The 21,152-nt window shown below is 40.6% G+C and overlaps 1 protein-coding gene across 2 annotated transcripts in view; it reads left to right on the plus strand.

Annotated features, from left to right (window-relative positions):
* Nucleotides 1-7,204: 7,204 nt before the first annotated feature.
* Nucleotides 7,205-21,152, plus strand: part of CDH8 (cadherin 8) — a 137,186-nt gene continuing 123,238 nt past the window's right edge. For both annotated transcript variants that reach the window (XM_071567483.1, XM_071567480.1), the window contains exon 1: nucleotides 7,205-7,540. In XM_071567483.1, coding sequence (XP_071423584.1) covers nucleotides 7,289-7,540 — 252 coding nt within the window. In that variant the 5' untranslated portion in view covers nucleotides 7,205-7,288. The remainder of the gene's footprint in view (nucleotides 7,541-21,152) is intronic.

Genomic DNA, 21,152 nt, shown 5'->3' on the forward strand with positions numbered 1-21,152 from the left:
GATGAGTTATTTGAAATGTGTAGCTTGCATGTTGCAGGGGCTGCGGGGGGGCCAAGAACCTCTTAAATTAAAATTGCTCTTGGTGGAATAATAGCATGAGCAATGCCCTAACCCAGCTCTGTCAGAATGATTTGGCTTTAAAAACACCTTACTATTAAAGGCGTTTAAGTTAACAAGATCATTTTGACAGAACTGGGTTAGGGAGTGACTGCACACACAGTTCTGCTGGCAGATAAGAGGCAGTAGAGTCTAGCCAGGGCATGCAAGTGGCACTTTGCAGTGGGCACTGTGAGCAGGATCTGAGCTACTGCCGTGGCAGCGTGTCTGGTGCCAGCCTCAGTGCCTCTGACCTCATGGTTAGGTGGAGAATCGCTCCTTAATTTTAATTTTTGGAGAGTACATGAGTGATCTTTACACAGATGAATAATCCACCAAAGACAAAGAGTTGTTATTTATGGCTACAAGTATTCATTCCTTTGCAGCATGACAATTCTGCCTTATCCAAGGTGATTTAAATCAAGTTCAGGTACAATTTAATGGATATGTACTGGAAACAGGATGAGTGTAGAGCAAAGATATGAAGGTGAGAATGGCACGATGATTTGTTGTTTATGGTGTCTTGAGAGTTCTATTCTGGTGGACTTTGGTTTTGTTCCACTTTAATGGCAAATTAAAACCTTATCAGAGTTCTCAGAAGTGAGGAATGGAGCCCCTCTGCTGTGAGGAAAGGCTGAGAGAACTGGGATTGTTCAGTCTGCACAAGAGGAGGTTTCAGGGTTACCTGAGCACTTCCAGGATCTGAAGGGAACTGCAGGAAATATGGGGAGAGACTTGACAAGGACCTGGAGGGACAAGACAAGGGGAATGGCTTCACTCTGCCAGAGGGCAGGGTTAGATGGGATGTTGGGAAGGAATCCTTCCCTGTGAGGGTGAGCAGGCCCTGGCACAGGGTGCCCAGAGAAGCTGTGGCTGCCCCATCCCTGGGAGTGTCCAAGGCCAGGTTGGACAGGGCTTGGAGCAACCTGGGCTGGTGGAACTGGAACTTTGAGGACACTTCCAACCCAAAACACCCGGTGATTCTATGAAAAGTAAGAAGAATTCCTACGAGTGGGACTGAAACACTAAGACCAAATACTTTTTTTACTGAAAACTTAAGGCTCTATTGTGCTGCCAAAGGGGCATCAGTGAAGAAAATGTAATGATGCTTATGGTGGCTTTGCATTGTGTTGCTGCTGTTGTTGGGAAAGGACCTTGTTTAAATCCTTGAGGAATGGGGCTAGGAAACATAAGCTGTTGAGTAGCCAATGCCTACAGAGGTAAAAGTAAACCTAAAAAGTTTAAGGAACAAGCAGAACAGTGCAAAGAAAAAGAAATCCAACCAACAGACCAAAAAACAAAACCAAAAGATATTCCAGATATTGTGGGGAGAAATGGCTATAGGCAAACCCCCCCCTACAAATAGTAAATGCAGCAACAATAAGGAATTTGCTTGGATGATACCACAGCAACTAGTAAATGGTACAAAATACCTACATCTGTGTACAGGCAGTCATAAAAGTTCTCAGCTTTTGCTGACCTATTGACAGGGGAAAAACAAAACCTCATCATGAGCTGTGGAAAACCTGTGATAGTGTAAAGAGAAACTCCCGTTGCCTAATTTCAGATAAAGGAAGCCACAAGATGTACATTATTATCAAGGACACCTGATTAGCCTTCCTATTTTATTCTTCTAACCTATATGAAAACTTACCCACAGTTTTGTTTTGCTGGAATAAGGATTCTCATTTCTGGCAGACATTAAATTCACTTAGTTCTTCTTGACCCAAAAGCCCATGTGCATGTCTGGGTGGAATTTCAAGGCTCCAAAGGAACTATCTAGGTGGTCAATAAATGAACATCTCTCATCAATTATTTGAGGCTGCTTGAAGTGTGATGTGGATTTCCTTATATTGAATTAGCAAAGGTAAAAATTATGTATTTAATGTACAAAATATAGTAGATCCTGAAAATTCTACAAAAAGAAAAAACTGGGCAAAAAATCATCAACTTTTGTCTGGCACCTCTGGTATAACTTATTTAAAGGTACCAGTACTGCAGGATTTTTTACCTTAATACCAGTTGTTTAGGAACTGAAGAAGTCCACCCTCATGAAACAGTGAGGTCAAAGGGCTTAGATGCTGCATATCAACACTGTGAATTAAATAAGGAAAAGAGTTTGTTGCAATTCTTAAGACAACTCCCCAGGTCTCTTGTGTGAAAAAACACTAGAGTGGCTCTAAAATCTTTTGAATCAAGATCATGGTGTAAACCAGTGCACTGTGATTGTAATAAAGTTATTTATTTGACCAGATGAATATTTTGTGGTTTGAAAATGAAAAAAAATAATTGATTTTTTAAAGGTTTTTATGATCTTACTTTGCTTCTCTTTCAATAGTTTATATCTTCTACTACTTTTATTAACTTTATTAATCTTTTTAACAAATTACTGCATTCCAGTGTTCACCTTTTAAAGCTACAAGATGGTTTTAGAATAATTGTAGCAAAATGAGCTCCATCAGAAGTGTTTAAACATCATAAAGCTTTCCCCCACTCATGCACAAAACAAGAACTGTATTAACTGCTATAACTGTCTGCTGCCGTCCCTGGCTCTGACTTTATGCAGGGAATGAACCTGTAACCTGCAGAGATTTTAGTTTCAAAAGCATTTCTAATGTATCTTACATTAATTTCTGAAGCTGGTGTGCAAATACTGTTAGGTTATAAACTTCTGCTTTGTTGTAATCACTTTCTGTGTTGTACTTGTACAAGACTCGTGCACTCCATGGCCTAGAGTTTTATGAGTAGTGCTACAGGATTCAAGTCCCTGTGAAGAGAGTAATATTTTTCTAAAACTCTATCAGCTCCTACAGTAAGTGGAAAACAAACCACTCAGGTTTATCTGTACTTCTCTATAGGCTGTACAAGGAGAACAAAATTTATGAATACAGTTTTAAGTTTTTGAAACATAAGGCAGTTATTTGAATCTCTGCTGCATAACATAGTGTCACATATTCTTCCATCTATTTGCTACATTAAAGAAATTCTTTCTATTTTAAATATCACTTTCCCCTCTCAGGGATGAATGGAGAACTAAAGCTGTTTTGTAAACAGCTTTGTTGGATTAGAGTTGATCTGTAGTTGTATATATTGTACAGTGTACAGGGAAACCACTTAGAACAACAGTAAAGTTTTGTTTAAGGAAAGAGCCCAAAGCCATTTGAACATGTGGAAACTCAAAGCAAAAAATGTGCTTTTATCAACTCCAGCAAAATCTTTTTGAGGATGGAGTAGTAGGGAAGACATGGAGTGAGTCCTGAGGAGACACAAGGATGATCAGAGGATGGAGCAGCTCTGCTGGGAGGAAATATGGAGAGAGACCATTGAAAAGGGCCTAGAGCGACAGGACAAGGGGAATGGCTTCACACTGAAAGGGGGCAGGGTTAGGTGGGATACTGGGAAGGAATTCTTGGTTATGAGGGTGGGCAGGCCCTGGCACAGGGTGCCCAGAGAAGCTGTGGCTACCCCATCCATGGAAGTGTCCAAGGCCAGGTTGGACAGGGCTTGGAGCAATCTGTGCTGGTGGGAGGTGTCCCTGCCCATGGCAGGGGTCAGACTGGATGATCCTTAAGGTCCCTTCCAACCCACCTCATCCTATGTTTCTGTGGTTCTGTGAAATTCACTCTTTAAGGTCCCTGTGCTTTTCCTCTTTTGATTGCTTACTTAGCAAAAGGTAGTTCTGGCTTCACTGGAATAATTTTGCTGTCATTCCATTCTCACCACTTCCTTAGACCCCGGTATAGTATAAAGAGAGAAAATGCTACTGTGCCTTACCTGCTAGATTTCCTTGACTGCCAGGTCTGCCTTTACATTTGGCTTTTTAATAAGCAGCCTGATTCAGTAGCCATATCAGTTTCTCCTACACATCTAATCCAGAAGATTGCATTTAAACTAACGTGTATTTCTTGATTTTCCTATTAACAAATATGAAAATTTCAGGGCCAAGTATTTCATAATGCCTTCCATCAGCTCCCAACTCCATACATGGTGTTCTACTCCCAGGAGTGGAGAAGAAAAGTAATTTTGCCATTTGGTAAGGAAGTCTGGGGACAATACTCTCTCCATGCATTGCATAAAGATGATGCCACGATTCACTAATAGAGCTCTGAATCCAAATGAGAGTCTGTTTCTCAAATAGCTCTTAAAACTCCTGCAGTCCAGGTTGAACTGAAGAGGTTTATCCAGCTCTATAGTTACACACTGGTCACATTCCTCTGCAGATCCAGTATGTGCCAAAGGCCCAGAGGATGTTTTTTTCTTCACCCTGCACTGTTCAACACTCTCCCAAGTCTCCTGAGAATCCCACAGCTTTTGTTCAGTGAGTTTGTGTAACTGTGCTCCCCACAGGCTTATTACAGTGAGGGAGGTTTCATGACAGGGGATGTGTATTTTTGATGTGGTTTTTACTCGTTTGCCTTAAGGTATTGCTGAATACACAGCGACTGTGAGGACACTGCAGTCACAGTGAATCTTGGGCATTAGTGTTAGTGGATAGCACCTAAATTTGATTGGAGTAAGTGAAGAGTAACAAGCAGGAAGTCTGGGGGAGGAACAGAGGAGGGTTGCACTGAAATGAACTTAATGCTTGCGAAGGATTGAAGAGTGACAGTCTGAAACCCAAACACCCTGTTCTTTCTGCAGACAGAAATGCTTCTGTTAGCATCCTATTGTTTTATCTCATTGATTTCATCTCTTTTAGAAGGCAGCTTTACTTTCTTTATTAACAGGACCAAATAATAATAATAATAATAATAATAATAATAATAATAATAGTAGTAGTAGTAGTACTATACCAACTTGTAGTGGAAGAGTAAGAAAATCAGTCATAGCCCACTTTGGCTCTTCAAGGTTTGGACAGAGTGAGGTGTAATATACTGTTCTGTTTCTGGGGTGACTATTTTTGGGTCAAGATAATTTTGTATATAAAGCCTGAGAACTCAGCTACAGGAAAGGATTCTTGAGTTGGGTTTTCAGTTTCGAATTTCATCCTGGATGTTGTTTGAGGATGATGACTCGTACTCTGTTTTAAAGTGGCTCTATTTCTCCCTTATTTTGATTCTTGCTCCACTGAAGGAGTCAGAAAAACCTGTCCCCTGGCTGGCACACACCCCCACACATCCAGTCAGGTATAAACATGGATCCCATATGAGCAAACTTCCCCACTTTCCCTGAAAGTTTGGCTTTTTCTCTCTTTTGAATCTTTCTACCACCAAACATGCCCCAGGAAATCTCTTTTTAACATATTCCAGAAAGCCTTAAACTCCAATTAATTCTCTTGACTAAAGAGGGATTTCAGAGGGTGATTTGACTGACCCTTCCCACCAAGCCATGAGACTGTTTGTTGCTCACCCTTTTCTGGGATGGAGAGAAGGATGAGAGATCAAAGGCCTTTCCTGCTTCCCTCACATTTTGCCCAACGTTTCCTTACAAGAGCTTGCTGTACTCTCTGATTTCTTTATTTCCAGCTCAGTTGGCAATGAGGCCTGCAATCTTCCCAGTTGTCTGTAATGGATGTTCCCCTCATCCTGGATGCATTGTCCAGGCACTGCACTATTAGCTCACCACTCTTCCATGCTGCTTGAGGGATTGAGTTTGACTTTGGTAGCAGCTCTTCTCCCCTTTTAACGAGACATGTTTCTCACAGTTTGAGATTTTCATGCAACAGATTTCACAGTTGCTTTGGCAATTAGTGGATTATAAAAAATAAAATACTTTTTACATTGTTTGCTTTTAAAATAACCGCTGACTTTTACTGGTGTTCTACATGTTTACAGATCTTTTCTGCCATGAGTGTGTAGGAACCTAAAAAAAAGAACAACAAACTCCCACTATCAGAAAAAAACCTCCGAGCTCTCAGGATTTTCACAGACATGCAACACTAAGAACTGATTTTAAATGGAAAGAAAACAGCCTAAGACACAGTGTAAGCTTAAGATAGACACTTCTACCTCTCTTGTATATAGTGGGATATTGTTTGGATATGAATCAGTCAAAGAAAATATATCAGGAATCTTTTGACATAATTCCAGCCTTTTTAAGCAGCTGTAATGCAGCCCTTCCCCATGAGCCATGTCCCATTGAGATTTCCAGGTGATCCATGGCTGCATTTCAGGTTTTGCCCATCACTGTGGCATCAGCCCTGCTGTGTTAACTTGTATTTCAGGGAATATTTACACTGAGATGAAACCCGATGTGACCTTCTGATACATGAAAGGGTGGGCAGGGAAAGAGAGACAAAATGCTCCCAAATGTCTGCCAAGGAAAATGCCTTTGAAATAAAACATGACTGTGTGTTTTCTCTGAAGGAGAGACAGTGAGACCTGTTGCTGGGCTGGTTTGGGGATGATGATTCCTCAGAGGAGTCACCAGTGCTGCTCCTCTCCTGGGCTGGGCAGGGTGTGCTGGACAATGTGCTGCTGCAGAGGGGTGATGACTAAACTGACAAGGGATTGCTGGAGCCTTGTACACTTAGCAGAAGGTGGTGGTTGCCTTTTTTTCTTGTGGAGTAAAGGAGAATAAGAATGCAAGACCGTTGTTTTGTTTGACTTATTTGACATATTAGGTGTTTATGATTGACCACAATTGCAGGGTAGCAGGAAGACCAGGAGCTTCTTTAGACCCTAAGACAACCTGCAAGTAAAATCCCAGAATGGCTGGGGTTGGAAAGGACCTTAAGGACTATCTATCTTAAAGGTCATCTATTCCAACACCTTCCACTATCCCTGTCCAGCCTGGCCTTGGACACTTCCAGTTTTCAGGCCTAAATGTTTTATTAGGTGTCTGTAATCATCTACCTGGGTCCTCTCTCACTGTTTCAGGCAATGAAAGTATTCACAGAATCACTTAATTAATTTTTATATGCAATAACATTATGAACTACAAATTTAAAACCTAACAACATGTCTCGTTTATGATGTAAAAGTAAATAAGATGCTTCAGAATGATTTCCTAAGCTCCTTAGTCACTGCTTTGACCCTTTTTTTCTCTTCCCCACCAGGAATCTTTAATGACTGGAAAACTCAATGGATCATGTTTTTATCATCTCAGTTATTTTTACACTGACTGTGCTGTAAACACATGGAGGAGCTGTAAGTAAATGTTCTGTACTGCATGATGCATTGGATTGCTACAGTGTGGAGGAAAGCAAAACAATAATTTCATTTCTGTGGTGATTTGCGTAGCCTGTGGTACAATGCCAGAAAGACTCACGGAAATGCTCCTGGATACATGGACTCCATTAATAATATTATGGATTACTGTCCTTCCTTCCATTTATATGGCTCCAATGAATCAATCTCAAGTACTACCAAGTGGATCCAGTACAGGACTAAAAAGGCTCAATGAAGAACAAAGAGTTTTGAACCGTTCCAAGAGAGGCTGGGTTTGGAATCAAATGTTTGTACTAGAAGAATTCTCTGGACCTGAACCAATCCTAGTTGGCCGGGTAAGGCAAGATTTGGTTTTTATTTTCTGAGTATATAAATTTATGGCATGAAAATGTCTTCAGCCACTTGGGCTCTTCTGAGGAATTCAAATCTGAGGTGCTTTGTGATTCCAAAATTCTCTAATACCCATAGATTTGTGCTTTGAATGTACCTCATTCTAAGGACCTGGTTTCCTAGTTAGCTAACCCGCTATTTTCAACAAAATTATGCATATTCCATTTGTCAAAAAAAACCTCACAAGCATGTACAGATTCCTTCTTTTACATCACTAGTCACCACTCCTCACCTCTGTCAGCTGAAGATTTTTACCAAAGCAGCTTTTTGCAATATGTTCCTATGCATTCCAAAGGCTTGTTACACCTATAGGTCGTTTTCTACCCTGAAGAAACAAGTTATTTATGCTCTGAGAATTTTTAAAAACAAAAAAAAGGGAAGCATGGGATTTACAGCAAATTACAAGGTCCTGGTTTATAAGGAGGCTCTGGTATACATACATATGAAATAATGTTATTGCCATGGATTTTGTAATTTACTTTCAAAGTTAGGAAGATAACACAGGGAAAATTATCATGTTTTTCTGTGTGTCCTGGCTTGCCTGTTGCCTTAAACCTTTGCTTGTTGCCATGCATTAGTTTATTCTGTAGCTCTGTGTGTTACCTCCAGTCAGTGAATCAGCCTTTTACTTAAAAGAGATTCTGAGCCATCTGTATCCATCAGGGATGAATTATCCTTAGAATTATTCTTAGAAAAGAATGAGCTGTTCATAAAGGCATATTTGACAGTGAGCAGGTATAAATACCTGAATTGTTTATCACCAAAGTTCAGTTCCCTTTGAATAACCAGGTATGTTATTGTCATATTAGCTGGTTACTGAAACTGAGTGGAAAAGGCTAAATAACCAAAATTATGGATAGCAGTTAAATTCCTGATAATTTGGAAATTCTATGGATAAATGAATAGCATATATTACATTATAGGGACTGTCAATAATCACATCTGTTATGGAAGACAACACAGCTCAAGTGCATTCCCTACTGTAACCACTTTCTAATCAAAACTTCAGGTCAGAAGGTGTAATGAGCTTTGTATGCAGTGACTTTTGGTGCTGTGTCAATTTACATTTATATCAGGTGTTCTATACCTGTTCTCATTTATTTCTCTGTGGTAAGTAACATATCTCAATTTCAGAGAGACAGCAATGTGCTTACTTCAGATCTTAAAATGTTTTATTCAACCCATTCCTTTTGGAGTGTTTTAGTCAAGCTTTTAAAACGACTTTAAGTAGCTGAGGAGAATCCTGTGTTTGTTCTCTATAGTCGTTTGATTTTCAGGGCATATTCAAGTCTCAGTATTTTTACCATATTAGGGTTTGTGATGGTTATAATATCCTACATTGTTTGAGTCATTAGTGAACAGAAGTGGGTAGGTTAAACTAAGCCAAGCCAATAAAGACATTATCCCATCTTCTGCTGGCATTTTGAATAGAATTAGCTACTCTAAAATGCTGTGACAATCTATTTATTGAGGCTGCTGCATAATTAAAACACTGCATGATATAGATGGAACGAGCAAAAAGTGAAGTTGGTTCCCATAGGGAGAAATCCCAGATTTATTCATTAAAATGACTTAAAATATTCGTGCAATCCTTCTCTGTATTTTTAGTCACTCTCCAAAAAAATCATCTCTATTTCTGATTTATTTTTTGTTCCCTGAGACTCAGGAGTGCTGTGAGTGCTTTCAGACTCTGGTGTGCAGTCAGTGGGAGCGAAATGCTCCTGATCCTGCCTGACTGCAAAGCAGCAACACCCTCAGTTATAGTTCTTGGCGCTCCTTCTTCCCAAAACTTAAAGGTGTACAGAATGTCACCAGAAATGCTTTCCTTCTCCATGAAGTTGGGCTGTCCTTTGTCACTCTCCTTGGTTTGTTATCCCTGGAAATTTAAAAATGATCTGCTTTTCAGGGCTCACAGTAGATTTGCACTCTCCCTCCTCATTTCTTTTCTACTTATGCTCTTCCTCCAGCCTTTGAGTTTTACCCCCTGGCAAAGAATTTGCAAACCTGTGGTATCTCCTTTGTTGTGGGACTTTCTTCATCGACTGTTTTTTCTGCTCTGTGACTCACCTTGACTTTCATCTTTTTTTTTATTTCTTTTTTTTTTTCTGTCAGACTTTGAAGGACACTCAGTAAAATATGGTATAGTGAATTGGTGTAGAGAGGCTTAACATTGTGGAGGGAGTGATATCAAACCTCTGCCACCTGTTTGCTGCATTTTCTGGACATAAATATGGTTTTGTGCCATTTTACAGGCAGTATTGCTTGCATGTGTTTTTTCCAAGCTGAAAGTTCCAGTATAATCTCCAAACAATTTTTTTAGTTGACAGTTAATTGCTTCAAAGGAAACATCCTTGAAGCAAATCTAATTATGTAGATTTGGGTTGCATTTTTTTGTCTCTACACTGTTGTAGAGTGTAGCTGGTACTTTTCATAGCCATGTATGGTTTTATACAAACATGTAATTAAGTGTTTTAGAGACTAAATGCAAAAAATAAGTTTTGCACAAACAGAAATACACACACAGAAGCAGAATTGGTTGTATATTCTCAAATGTACCTTTAAAACCCACTGAAAATTCAGCTAAGAACTTCTCAGAACATAATTGATACTGAAATAATGGTTTTCATGTTGGTGGGTGGAAAGGCACTGAGGAGAAGCATTTGGTTCTAATGGAATTGAATGGACTATGTCAGCAAAATAAAAGTGAAAATTGAGATGAATTATAAAGAATACAGACAGAACACAAATCACTTTGCAGATAAAAGCCTGAATGTAGAGTCCATGTGTTCCTTCTGTTGTTAAAAAGGTCTTGTACCAAAGTTTCTGAGGTGCAGAGAGTTTCTCAAAACAGGTTTTATAGAGGGGTATAGTATCTTTTATTGAGCTGCTCAATTTTTCCAGGAGAAACAGCTTCTGGTCATGAAGATTCTTCTTCAGAGTTTTAAGTCTTGCAATGTAACTGTACGATTCAAAGTTGCTTATTCATTGCTGTTTGGCATGAATATATAGTAATAAATGCATTTCCAATGTATTTGCTCTAATAAATACAATAATCTGGGAGGCTAAATAGAAGGAATTAATGTGACCACTTTTTTAAACCAAGGTGTTTTTCTTCAGTGACTTGAATAAAGGACTGGAGTAAATGTTTTGCTCTCATCCTTGAACTTCTCAGAATGATTTTGAGCTGTATGCACTTCTAATGTCAATTTTAGCCATTATATTCAGTAGGATCAAGCTCAAAATAAGCAGCTCTGTTTGAGTTCACAAACCTGTGACTCATCTCTTAGGGTGATTTCTGAATTTATGAGGGTTCTCTATAAAATGCCACAAACAGCTTTGGGGTTGGTTTTTTTTCGGTTTGGTTTGTTTTGGTTTGGTTTTTTGTCTGTATTCATATCTGTTTATTTTGACACATGTTTTTTCATAGAATCATAGAATAGAATATCCTGAGCTAGGAAGGACACACAAGGATCATCCAGTCCAGCTCCTGGCCCTGCACAGACACCCCAACAATCCCACCCTGTCCCTGGGAGCATCATACAAACCCTCCTGGAGCTCTGGCAGCCTTGGGGCTGTGCCCACTGCTCTGGGGAGCCTGGTCAGTGCCCACCACCCTCTGGGGAAAGAGCCTTTCCCTGAGATCCAACCTGACCCTGCCCTGACACAACTTCATTCTTCACCATCTTTATGTCCTTCCTTTGGATGCTCTCTAACAGCTTTATATCTTTCTTACTATATTATGTTCCTTATTGTTTTGATCTGCACAAGTAGAAATGTTTTGAGAAACCTGCAAAGTAACCTTTTCCATGTTCTTGCAAAACACTTCAAATGAATTTGGTTTTATCCGCAGCAACAGAGAAAGGCAGATTTGCAAATAGCCTTTTGTACTTGTTTTTGTTGTGTTTTTGTTGTTTTTTTTTAATTCACCCACAGAAACAGGTACTTGACAAAGCTCCTGTGTCTGCTTTAAAAGACTCCATACACTGCACATTGCTGTCAGCAGTTTGCAGCCTCCCCATGGCTGACAACCTCATTCAAGTGGAGAGTGCTATGCCTTGTGATGCTGCATGCTGTCCCTGTGGACTTGATTAGTTAGACAGAACTTTTACTTGATATCCACTGCTGCATTTGCTCAGTCTCCTCTGCATGCACTTACAGCACCACGGCAGATGTGCTGTGAAATCTGTGCCGTAGCAAATGCCACTGTTCCTTCACAGGAGACAGTCACTGAATCCACAATGACATAGATAATAAAATGAAAAAGCATTAGGAAACCAGATTTGGGGTATTGTAGCTCCTGTTTTATGAGACGTGTTATTCATGATGTTTTAAATGGATTAGGACATGGTTTTATAACAGTTTTTAAGCAAAAATCTGGGATAGTTAATGTAGTAATTCTTGTTGTTTGTAAGTAGAATCATAGAATATCCTGAGCTGAAAGGCATCCACAAGGATCATCAAAGTCCAGGACACCCCAACAATCCCACCCTGTCCCTCAGAGCATTGTCCAAACACTCCTGAAGCTCTGGCAGCCTTGGGGCTGTGCCCACTGCCCTAGGGAGCCTGTTCAGTGCCCATCACCCTCTGAGGGAAGAGCCTTTTGCTGAGATCCAGCCTAACGCTGCCCTGGCACAGCTCCAGATGTTCCCTGGGTCTTGTCCCTGCTCACAGAGAGCAGAGATGAAGCTGCCCCTCATGAGCTGCAGACCCTACTGAGCTCTGCCCTCAGTCCCCTCTGCTCCTGCTGAAGAAGCCAAGTGCCCTCAGCTCCTCATTTGGTCCCTCCAGGCCCTTCACCATGCTCATGTCCCTCCTTTAGACCCTCTCCAATAGCTCAATCTCTCCCTTCCGTTGTGTTCCCCCCAAACTGCCCCCCCATTGCAGGTGAGGCTGCCCCAGAGCAGAGCAGAGCGGGACAATCCCCTCCCTGGCCCAGCCATGCTGGGCCTGATGCCCCTCAGGGCAGGGATGTCCCTCCTGGCTCCAGGGCACTGCTGGCTTGTGCCCAAATGGCCATTGACCAAGACCCCCAAGGCCCTTTTTCCAGCCTCTCATTCCCAGTCAGTTCATTCATCTGGGGTTGCCCCATCCCAGGGGCAGAATCCTGCACTTCCCCTTGTCGAACTTGACAAAGCATGGAGAGAAAAAAGAGGGAATGAAGGCAACCAAAATTGTTTGTTTAGGGTTTTTTTATGTTCTCTGACTTACTAATAAATGAATCAGCAGTTAGGTCCAGACACAAAAGTCACTATTGGTCAGCCAGGTCAGCGCTGTCTGTTGTCCCACTCCACTGGTAATACTCCCCAGGTTCTTACAGAGCCTTCCCAGGACTTCTTTGAATCGCCCTGTTTCGGTCCCAAAATAATATAGTACCTCTTTTGTGTCTGTGATGAGAGATTTGGAAAATGAGTGTGGCAGGGAAGACCAGCCCCTGTGTCATGTACAGCAGCTGTGGCACACCCGTGGCTGGTGGTCAATCCCAGGGCCGTGACAGCCCTTGAGAAGGTGCTCTGAAAAGCCTGGATGGGAGGAAATCAGTAAGACTTCATGCCTGGGACTCAGAAGGAGCATGGTCAGGTCAGCTCCTTATGTGGTGAGCTCAGGTAAGCGTTTTATCTGTGACTGTGGGGCTTTTCTGCCTTCTGACTTACATGGCTTGTGTCTTTTTGCTCCATTAAATGCAGATTTGTTTTTGTATGGCTTGGGGGCTGAGGGACTTGGGCAACTTTTGCTGTTTAGGGCAACAGACATTTTCCCTGTGGTGCTGTGGCTTGGGTTAGGCCTTTGGAGGAGAAATGATTTTCCTGTAGGAGGAGCAGTGGAGAGGCATTATGTTTTCACAGTTAAGTGCTTCAAGCTGTGTTACTGCAAAAACCAAACCTGGAAATGTAGAGAGCACTTATAAATAGCTTGGAGCTGTATGATCTACATTATCCATGCTTTGTGCTGTCTCTGGTTTCCTCGCCAACATACATTTTTTCTCTTAACAAGGAAATGGTAAAATGTTACTTGTTTAAACTCATGACTAGTTCTGTTGAAGTACAAGTGATACATACAGGCAAAGTAAACAAGGCTTTAATTAAACACGTTCCTTCAGTACATTTTGCTTTCATTCCTGCATTGAGCTTGTGATTATGATGGCTGCCTGGAAATGCTGTTTTGTGAAGTGTAGGTGAAGCAGAGCCCCAGCATAAGTTTCAGAGGGTGTAACATAGTTCTCTATCACTCCTTTGTTAAAGTCTTCACAGAGTGACATCAATCAGAACCACATATTAGACAGATTCTCCTCTTTTCCTTCTAATACACACTTGCATGTTTTGTTATCTATGATTTAAACTCCTGCCATAAAATATTCAACATCTGAAATGTTGCGAAGTCAACACTGCCTTCTGAGCCCTCGATTTTTGTTGTTGGTTTGCAACCATAATTATACACTAATTTTCCTACTTATGTTTCATAAACTCCCAGAAGCTGAAATGTATCAATTATTTTCCTGCTGTATTTTTTATGGAAAGTACTAATCCCTCCTGCCTTTTGTGTGCATCTGAAGGGGAAGACATGACTGTATACTGCATAGAACGCTCAGCTTACACAGTCTAAATCAGCTTTGTAAGCAGGAGTATAACCAGCTCTAAGAAAAACTCTTCTTAATTAAATGTTGCTGCAGAGACAATAAATATAGTATACAACATTTAATAGAAGTCTGATAAAAGTAGTGGCTTTTTAGCAAATATTCCTGAGCCTGCACAAATTTTGTTCATTTCTTTTTAACTAAGTACAAGTTCCAAGAAGAATTGTTAATTTAAAGTACAAATTTAAACAAGGACAGTTTGACTGAGCCAACAGTGTCTGCATTTGCTAATACAGTATGAAAACATTTTCCTGATTTCACTTAGAGTGAACAAACAAGACATATCTTCAGACATATCTTCTGATTCAGAAAATCTCATGTCTGGATATTTCGGGGAACATCACTAGGGTAAGGTTGAACACTTTCATGGTCCCACATCTCCCACTTATGAATCCAGCATCTCAAAGGGTCAATCTGCAAAACACCAGGCACCTCCTGAGCTATCTGCATTTGCTTTACTGAAGTGGGAAAACATCTGTGATGTGAAAAATTACTTCAAAGTTGGGTATGGGGGGTTGTTTGGTTTTTGTTGTTGATTGTTTGGGTTCTGTGATTTTTTTACGTTTTTCTTTGTTTGGTTGGTTGGTTTTTAGTAAAAGAATGGCATGTGCCACTTTAGCATTATTCACTTAAATTTCTTTGTCATGTTTTTCTAAAGCTGCAATGATTTCTAATCTCCCGAAGACAAAAAGGAGCTAACATTGAACATTTTGTTTGTTTGCAGAGAGTTCGAAGCTTGTGTGCTTTTCAATATATTGATCCGAACACTTTCTCTTTCTCACAGTGAATTGAAATGTTGTCCAGATGTGCATGCAAAATGCTGAAGTGACAGTAAGAAAAATTAAGTGGAGCCTTCCACATGATACTCTGCAGATGCCTTATGATTGTTTAGTCTTTCCAACATTGCTCCAGTAAATGGTTTGCAGTTTCTACCTGGAGGGCCCACCCCTGGTGCTGTCAGGATGCTTCAGTTCCACTTGTCAATTTAACTACCAATTAGTGCCAATTGTAATGGTGGGTTTTTGCTAAAAGTTTGTCCTTGCTGAACTTGACAAACATATTTCCCATCTGCAGATGAGCTTTTGGGTGGTTGTGACTTCCCAAAAGTGCCAGAATGTGTTGTCTTTCAATCACTAAAGTAAAAGGGTCTATTTATTGTTCTCAGATTCCTCAATTTGCTTGGGATTCATGTAACAAAACCCTTTATTTGGCATTAAAATGAGGAATGCTTTGGGATTAATTCCTTTTGGTGTGTCTGGAGGCTTCCAGTGAGAGCTTTGGAGCTGCAGTGGGTGCTCCCTCATGAGTCACACCTGAGAAGGGCTGGTTTCTTTGCTGGTGGGCAGCACTGTATATTTAGAATGTAATAAATACACATTCACAGGAATCACGAGAAAAATCAGTTTGCACCTGAAAATAATGGCACTGACTTTGTGTAAATTTTGTTTCTCAAAAGCTATGTTTTAAAAATTGGGTTTTCTTCCTGTTCTTAGTAAGTTCAAAGAAAAAGTAAGGCATAATATGTATGGTGCAACAGGCCAAGGAGTTCACAGCTGAGGATCTTTTATTTGGGTTTTGGTTGTGGTATTTTGGGGTTATTTGATAAAGCCATTTGTCAATGCTGTGCAATTGAAGGCATCAGTTTCATTATAGAAATAATTTGCTGCAATAAATATTTTAGGCAGTGTTTAAAGGTAACTATTACTTGAAAGCCATGTGTGAGGCATGTAGAATTGAAAATAAATGTAGATAATTTTCCTAAAGACATTTAGGCAAATATTAATGTATTTGAATAGCCTGTTGGTGATCCCCGAGGAACACCTGTAGTGATACAGAGTAATTTATAACTTTCCTTTTTGCCGAGGACTCCCTCTTGGTGTAAAAATTCCCCTTCAAGAATTCCTTTCAAAGCCTTTATTTTACAGCAGTCATGCCAGCAGCTAAGAAAATGTAAGTGTAGCTCTCCCTGGAGACTCTCAGTGCCACTCCTGAATTAACCGGAGGAATCATTAGGAGCCACATAAGACATCCTTTTCTTGCTTCAGGCTCTGAGCTCGGTGAGTGTTTCTCACCCAGCCCCTGGTGAATAGAAGCAAAGCTGAGGTTTGCGTTCAGCCTGATGAGCGCTTGGGTCACGCCTCAACAAGGGGGAATGTGCCGAAATAAAGCACTGACTCGGGAGGATCACTGGAGGCAACGAGCGGAGCTGCAGGCACAGCCGGGAAAAGAGGTTTCTTAGCAGTTCAGAGTGCCCCAGTCATTTGCTGCTTTAAATCCAGAAACCACATTATCTCTTTTGCTTTTCCCTGCCTGGGAGAACTACTTGTGTACAATAGGGGTGCTGCTAACAAGGGAGAAAAGGTGGATTTTCGTGTATGCAGAACTGGTGGTGAGCATCGAGCCGTGCAGCACACACAGCAGAGAGGAGCTGAACCAAACCTTACCCCTTCCATCCCATCATTTTCTGAGGTCACCGTGCTGCAAGCATCATTAGGATCTATGACATGTTGTACACCCAACCTGAGAAGTCAGGATATTAAAGTGAATGGGAAAAAACAGCCTGATTTTTCAATTAATTCGGGATAATCTGCAACAGAGTTGATCCAACACGAACCTGTAAATTAAAGCATGATGCAAAAGGCTCAGAATCTGATAGCAATCACTTCAAAGAGCTAATGAAAACCTACCATATATTCACAGAATAAGTTTTCTAAATACAATTAGTGAAACATTGGATACACTCTTTGCACTATTTTTTTCCTTTTAAATTACCTGTTTTTCAGATAACCTGTTCTCTAATTTTTATGCAGCCTGAAGCATTTAATGTAGACCATTGACACACTGTGCAGATCCTGGTTTTATCCTGCCTTACAGACAAGAAAATACAAAGTCCAGAGGCAAAACCAAACTGTGTTTGTACAAGATCATCTGAAACTAATACCAATACACTATTTCCCATTTGTTAGTTTATTTCTCCTAATTAATGGGTCTTGATTATGATGTTGAATATCCCACATGACCTGAGAGCAGGTGCTGATTTAAATATACAAGGACTTTTTATTGAGTTTTCATATGAATTAATAGAAATTATTTCAATAATTTAATTTAAAGCATACAGCAGCATTTTAATTGGCTTGAGAAAATTTGATTTAAGACTTTTTTTTTCAGGGTATATCAGTGTGAACTCTTTTCTTCTGCAAATTTTTTGAGCATTTTACCATCAAAGTACACATGGGGGGCAGTTTTGTAAACTAAGCTACTGAGGAATAGTACACCAAGTAACAGAAAACATGAAAGCTGTTAATGCTGCCAGTTATGAAGCCTTGGCTAAAATTTTGATCTGTTTTGTTGGGTAGGAGACAATTCCTGCCTCAGAGCTACTGCTGTCTGAAAGGGAGATGCAGATTATTAATATCTTAAATGTGATGTGATGGGAAATATGTGTATACTTCAATATGTTGGACATAGGGCTTACTGACACAATGGAGTAATTGTACCTTAGGAATAAAGAGAGAAAATGCATAACACTAAATTAGGCAATATGAGGCTTCTCCTTCTGTGTAGAAGGCAACTGCACTGATCATCCCATTAAGTAATCATTTTGTAATTGATCTAAATTCTGTCCTTCCAGAAGGCCACCTGCTTGTTACTGCAATTACTGATATGCAAAGGGATGCTGAGCAGTCTATATGCATAAATAAATACTTGGATTTTTAAGGGAACTTTGTGAGTAAATGTTTCCATCTAAATCAAATGCATTCTGCACAAACACTGTAACAGGCAATTCTCCGTGGGACAGTCTGATGGACAGGCAAGGAAAATTTTTCCCTGTCAGGCTGAATGCCCACTCTGAGACCATGGGTTTGTGCAGTGCTTTGAATGTGTTGTGAAATGCATGTGCTTCATACTTGTGGAGTGAGAAAAACAGAGCATGACTGAGTCAGTATTTATTCCAATTGATGGCAACTATGCAGAATTAGGAATACATTTGTAAATTCTGGAACTTGCAGAACAGCTGGAAGAGACAAGAGATGCTTTCGTGACCCCAAGCCAGAATGTGGCTGTGTTTTGTCCTAAGGCTCTGTTTCCATGGGTAGTCTCTTTGTAGGGAAGCTCTGATGTCACTTTAGGGAGGCAGGTTGGCAGCCTGGCAGAATACAAATACTGACTCTCTTTGGATTGAGCTCTGAGAGCCTCCACAGCACGGGAGGAGCTGAGCTGGGGTGGGACAGAGTAACTGACCTCAGCACTCTCTTCTTGTTGACCTTCTGGTTGAAATAACCATGATAAAGTGTTCAGGCACTCAGGTCTGTCATTGCCCCCATGAGACACTATCAAAAGAAATCACTCAGGATCGTTTCTTTGAGAATTCTCAGGGAAACTAATAATCCAGTAATAGTTAATCCTTAATTTATTCTTTTCTCAGCCACTTAATTGATAAGTCACTTGTCCTTATCATGCCTCTTGATATGTTCTCTTGCAGAGCCTGAATTTCTGATTCGTTGAGCTTCCTGCTTTGCAGAGCTGCTTTTAGTTGATAAAAATAATTTTGACGAGTCCACCCTACCCAATTTTTTGAATTGCATCAGATACAATAGGTCAAATTCATTCCAAATTTGGGCAGTAGAGTCACTAAGCATTGTCTGTCTTAATGTATTTAATGTAAAGCCTTAAAAACAGTTTATGTAGGTCTGGTGGAGCTGGGCAGATGAAACAAAAAGCATTGACTACAGTGAGCTGAAAACTGGTGTGCATGTTGTGTGCATGCACACATTGGTATGTGTGTCTAAGAGGACATTAAATGGATTTCTGTTGAGAGGGACTGAAATAATCAGATGGGCATGTGTTTATTCAGGGAAACTGTTGCTCTGTGTGGAACAAAGTCAGTGTAGGAGCACAAGGAAACCACAGCACTTGGGCAGCTTTCTCTGCATATAGAATGGCAGAAATTGGGTCACCTCAAAGCTTCTTTTCTCCATGGTGAACAATCCCAACTCTCCCAGCCTTTCCTCCCAGCAGAGCTTCTCCATCCCTCTGATCATCCTGGTGCCTCCTCTGGACTCTCCATCAGCTCCATGTCCTTGCTGTGCTGAGCCCCAGGGCTGGAGGCAGCTCTGCAGGTGGGGCGTCACCTGAGGGGACAGAGGGGAAGAACCGTCCCTGCCCTGCTGCCCACCCTGTGGGACCAGCCTAGGATGCAGTTTCATGAAATTTGGATTGGAAGAAACCTTAAAGCCCATCTTGTTCCACCCCTTGCCATGAGCAGGGACACCTCCCACCAGTCCCGGTTGCTCCAAGCCCTGTCCAACCTGGCCTTGGACACTCTCAGGGATGGGGCAGCCACAGCTTCTCTGGGCACCCTGTGCCAGGGCCTGCCCACCCTCACAGCCAAGAATTCCTTCCCAATATCCCATCTAACCCTGCTCTCTGTCAGTGTGAAGACATTCCCCTTGTCCTGTCCCTCCAGGTCCTTGTCAATGGTCTCTCTCCATCTTTCTTGCAGCTCCTTCAGGCACTGGAAGTACATCTGGATTGATCTTTGTAATGTCTGTGGCCTTTTCCCTTCTTACAGAAATACTGTTTAACTTTTCTGTGGTGACTGTTCCTTCACCCTCAGTGTAGCAGGATTGTGAGTCCAAAGGGAGGGAGGCGAAAAAAGAAGGGAATGCACTGAAGGTTATTTTGCACATGGTACAAATTTCTGCTTTACAGTAGGAAAATAGTTGCAACCATTCAAAAATCCTTTTTAATAATCTCTATTGATCTCACCTGTATTGAAATACTGTACGTGGATGCTCAAATGTCCTTTGCTAGGGCTTCTCAGAAATAATTGAGTTATCATTTATTTCACTGAAGAATCAAAGAATGATAATGAGACATATTTTAATTTCTAAAAGTCTTTTGTCATTCTGCACCTTACCACTGGTCTGGATTCTTTTGGATGTGCAGATTGCTCATTAGGAATGCGTGGAACAAAACAATTTAAGAGAGAGAACATTTATCCTCTGCGTTTCTAAATCTCTATTATTTTCAACCGACTCTTAATATGAAACATTTCTTGTTAGGGCTGTTTTGGGAGGCATAAAGTGTTTTGGGTGCTAAATAACAGCTGATATGGTTACACTGATAGGAATTAATGGGAGGATAGGTAAGTAGGAAAAGTATTCTTGTTTATAACCTGTCGCAGCAAAACTGGGGAAAGATTTGTCCTTGATACTGTTCTGGCCTTTTATTACAAAGAGCAGGAAGACCAGTCAATAACCATTTATTAATGATTTTCTCTCTTCTTTATTGTAGCTTTAGGTACATTAGGCTCTCAGTAATTATCTCATTCATAATCCTCTGTAACAAGTAATATTTTCTGCATCTTGTGAAACATAATTGGAAAATATTTTCTTTGGATGTACACTATTTCTATTCCCTCTTTAATATAACTTTCCCCAAGAGTCCCTTGCCAAGGAAAAATGAGCAAGCATAATTTTATACAGGTAATCAAATCTCTCAAATGTTGGCACATTTTCCTTTATCTCCATGGGACCAAAAGCTCACCTTCAAATAGACCTAGGCATTAGAGGAGAGAATTTCAGCAGACAATTAGAACTCAAATGAGCTTGTACAAGGCAACTTGAACTGAAGAGCTATTTTGAGTTATTAGTACTGTATTGCTACTACAGAATATTCCATTTGATTAATACAGAACTGCAGGGGAATATATATATATATACATGTATTAGTTTAAGTGCATGTGTACATGTTTTGTGTATATATAGATGGGTCTAATGCATTATTTAAACACTGCTTATAGCAGGAGTTTACAGCCTTTCTAAACAGTTCTATTTTTGCCCACTTAGGACTCCAAACCACATCTTGGTGCAGGTTTTATCTTACTAGTCTGAGCAAAATAAATGTGAGGGAGGGGAAATAGA

The sequence above is a fragment of the Pithys albifrons genome, chromosome 12 (genome assembly GCF_047495875.1).
Source record: "Pithys albifrons albifrons isolate INPA30051 chromosome 12, PitAlb_v1, whole genome shotgun sequence".
NCBI classification, from domain to species: Eukaryota; Metazoa; Chordata; class Aves; order Passeriformes; family Thamnophilidae; genus Pithys; species Pithys albifrons.